Raw genomic sequence first — 1,806 nt, 5'->3', positions numbered from 1 at the left:
TTCCTTTTTCTTGAGGAATATCTGAGCAGAGTTGAAAGAGCCAGGGGTGCCTTTGACAGACTTGTGTGCCATGCTGGCCACTGCCCCCCCCCTTGCCTTCTCTTTGCTAAGCCATGCCTTAGTGTCAGCACAGATAAAGGACAGAGCTGGTCACTACTGTTCTTCACATATATATAGAGAGACACACGTACCAAGCACATGCCGCCCTGCTTCTGGTATTCCAGGAGGCAGGGATAAGTCTTGCCTCGGGGTGTCTGCATTTTGAAGAGCTGTATCTGTCAAAGGCCCAGCATTTTCTTTTACTCACTCTTCTTTCTCTTTGGTCTCCATCCTTCCACCTTTCTCTTCTTTTCGATTGCTCAGATATTTGAAGGGAATAGCAACTACGACACTCCTGAGCTGAGACGGTGGAGGCCCTGACGACTCGTTTCATCAGAATTTACCCGGAGAGGGCCACTCCTGCTGGTATGGGCCCTAACGGCTTTTCGAGCTCCTGGGCCTGCGAGATTGAAGGTAAACTAGAACTTTGCATTAAAGGTCCCCATGTCATGGCCATTCCTACTGTTCATATTGCAGTTGTTGATGTATACTAGAATATATTTAATATTGTGGTAATTTTCCAAACTCACCATTGGTTTCTCATACAGCATCTCTGTATAGTATGTGTTAATTCACTCCTCTGTCCTACACGGCTTGTTGGAGCTCCTGCCCCCCCTCCCTGTGAGCCCACCTGTGTTCTGATTGTCCAGCTCGCCCACTCTGTTCTGAATGAGTCCACCACCGTTAAAAGGCGGAACATCAGTGATTATGTGTTACAATGGCGTTAGCAACCAGAAAATGACACCCAGTAATGACAAACGATGAGAATGGCTGCGTGGGGTCCTGGGGTGGCGTGTTGGCGGGACGTTGCGCGGCTCGCTGCTGCGAGGAGCGGGACAATTTGAGCCTGGGTTCATTTCCCTGCTTGCTACGTGGGATATGCGAGACAGCGAGACATCGCGAAGGACGCGGGAAGGGGGGCGGGGGGGGTGCTGAGGGGACTGTAGCAACCCCACTGCTCCACTAGCACCCCCCCACTCCCCCCCCCCAGCACGTCACAGTTTCGCCGCTGAGAGTGTGTGTGTGTCTGAGGAGCTCCACGGATTGGCCCATTTGGACTGTCTATAATATCCTTAAAGATTTGGTGCAAAAGATACAAAGAAGAGATGTTTTTTCCTACCCATTTCTACCATTGGGGCTTATTTCTCCACCAGCAGTCATGTTGTTTGAAATAATGTTGGTAATATTACTAGCCAGGATTACACTTTTTTTTAATGGTGATGACATTTCAAACACCTTTCACCATGGCAATGGAATGTTATCTCCTGGTGCTGACATAATTCTCATTTTCTACCCACAATGACAGCCTTACCTTGACTCAGAGCATTTGTTCAGACATGTGTTAGTATCTGACATTGACGCACACGCAGGTTAGCCATCTATCATCGGAGCTAATGACAAGTAGCTTTCGCCTCATGTCTGGGCTATTTAAAGAAGTGGCAGGTCCCAGTGTTGAGCCAACAGCTGTCCAGCCCCTGCTCTTTATCCCTACAAGGGACAGTTGTCTTGTCTTCTTGTTACATCAAAGTTACCGCCATAGCTAGCCACTTCTAGAGGGTATCAAATGAAAGCCCACCTGGCCTGGTAGGATTATTGCAACAAGGCCCGCATCGCACTCTTCCCAACCCCTGCATGTCTTGCTTCTTTCAAAGGGCCGCACACACTTTACTATCTTTAAAATTACCCCTGTTTTTCTCCAGCTCTTTA

General features: G+C 48.6%; 1 protein-coding gene across 1 annotated transcript in view; it reads left to right on the top strand.

Moving 5' to 3' along the window:
• Window positions 1-1,806, top strand: part of LOC104965601 (neuropilin-1a-like) — a 53,432-nt gene that overhangs the window by 45,322 nt on the left and 6,304 nt on the right. Inside the window, 2 exon segments of the mRNA XM_010794582.1 lie at window positions 364-400; window positions 403-513. Of these exon segments, the coding sequence (XP_010792884.1) occupies window positions 364-400; window positions 403-513 (148 nt within the window).

Source organism: Notothenia coriiceps, unplaced genomic scaffold (genome assembly GCF_000735185.1).
Source record: "Notothenia coriiceps isolate Sejong01 unplaced genomic scaffold, NC01 NC01_scaffold00037246, whole genome shotgun sequence".
Lineage (NCBI taxonomy): Eukaryota > Metazoa > Chordata > Actinopteri > Perciformes > Nototheniidae > Notothenia > Notothenia coriiceps.
Note: the sequence above shows the minus strand (reverse complement) of the source record. Positions and strands in the feature narration are given on the sequence as shown.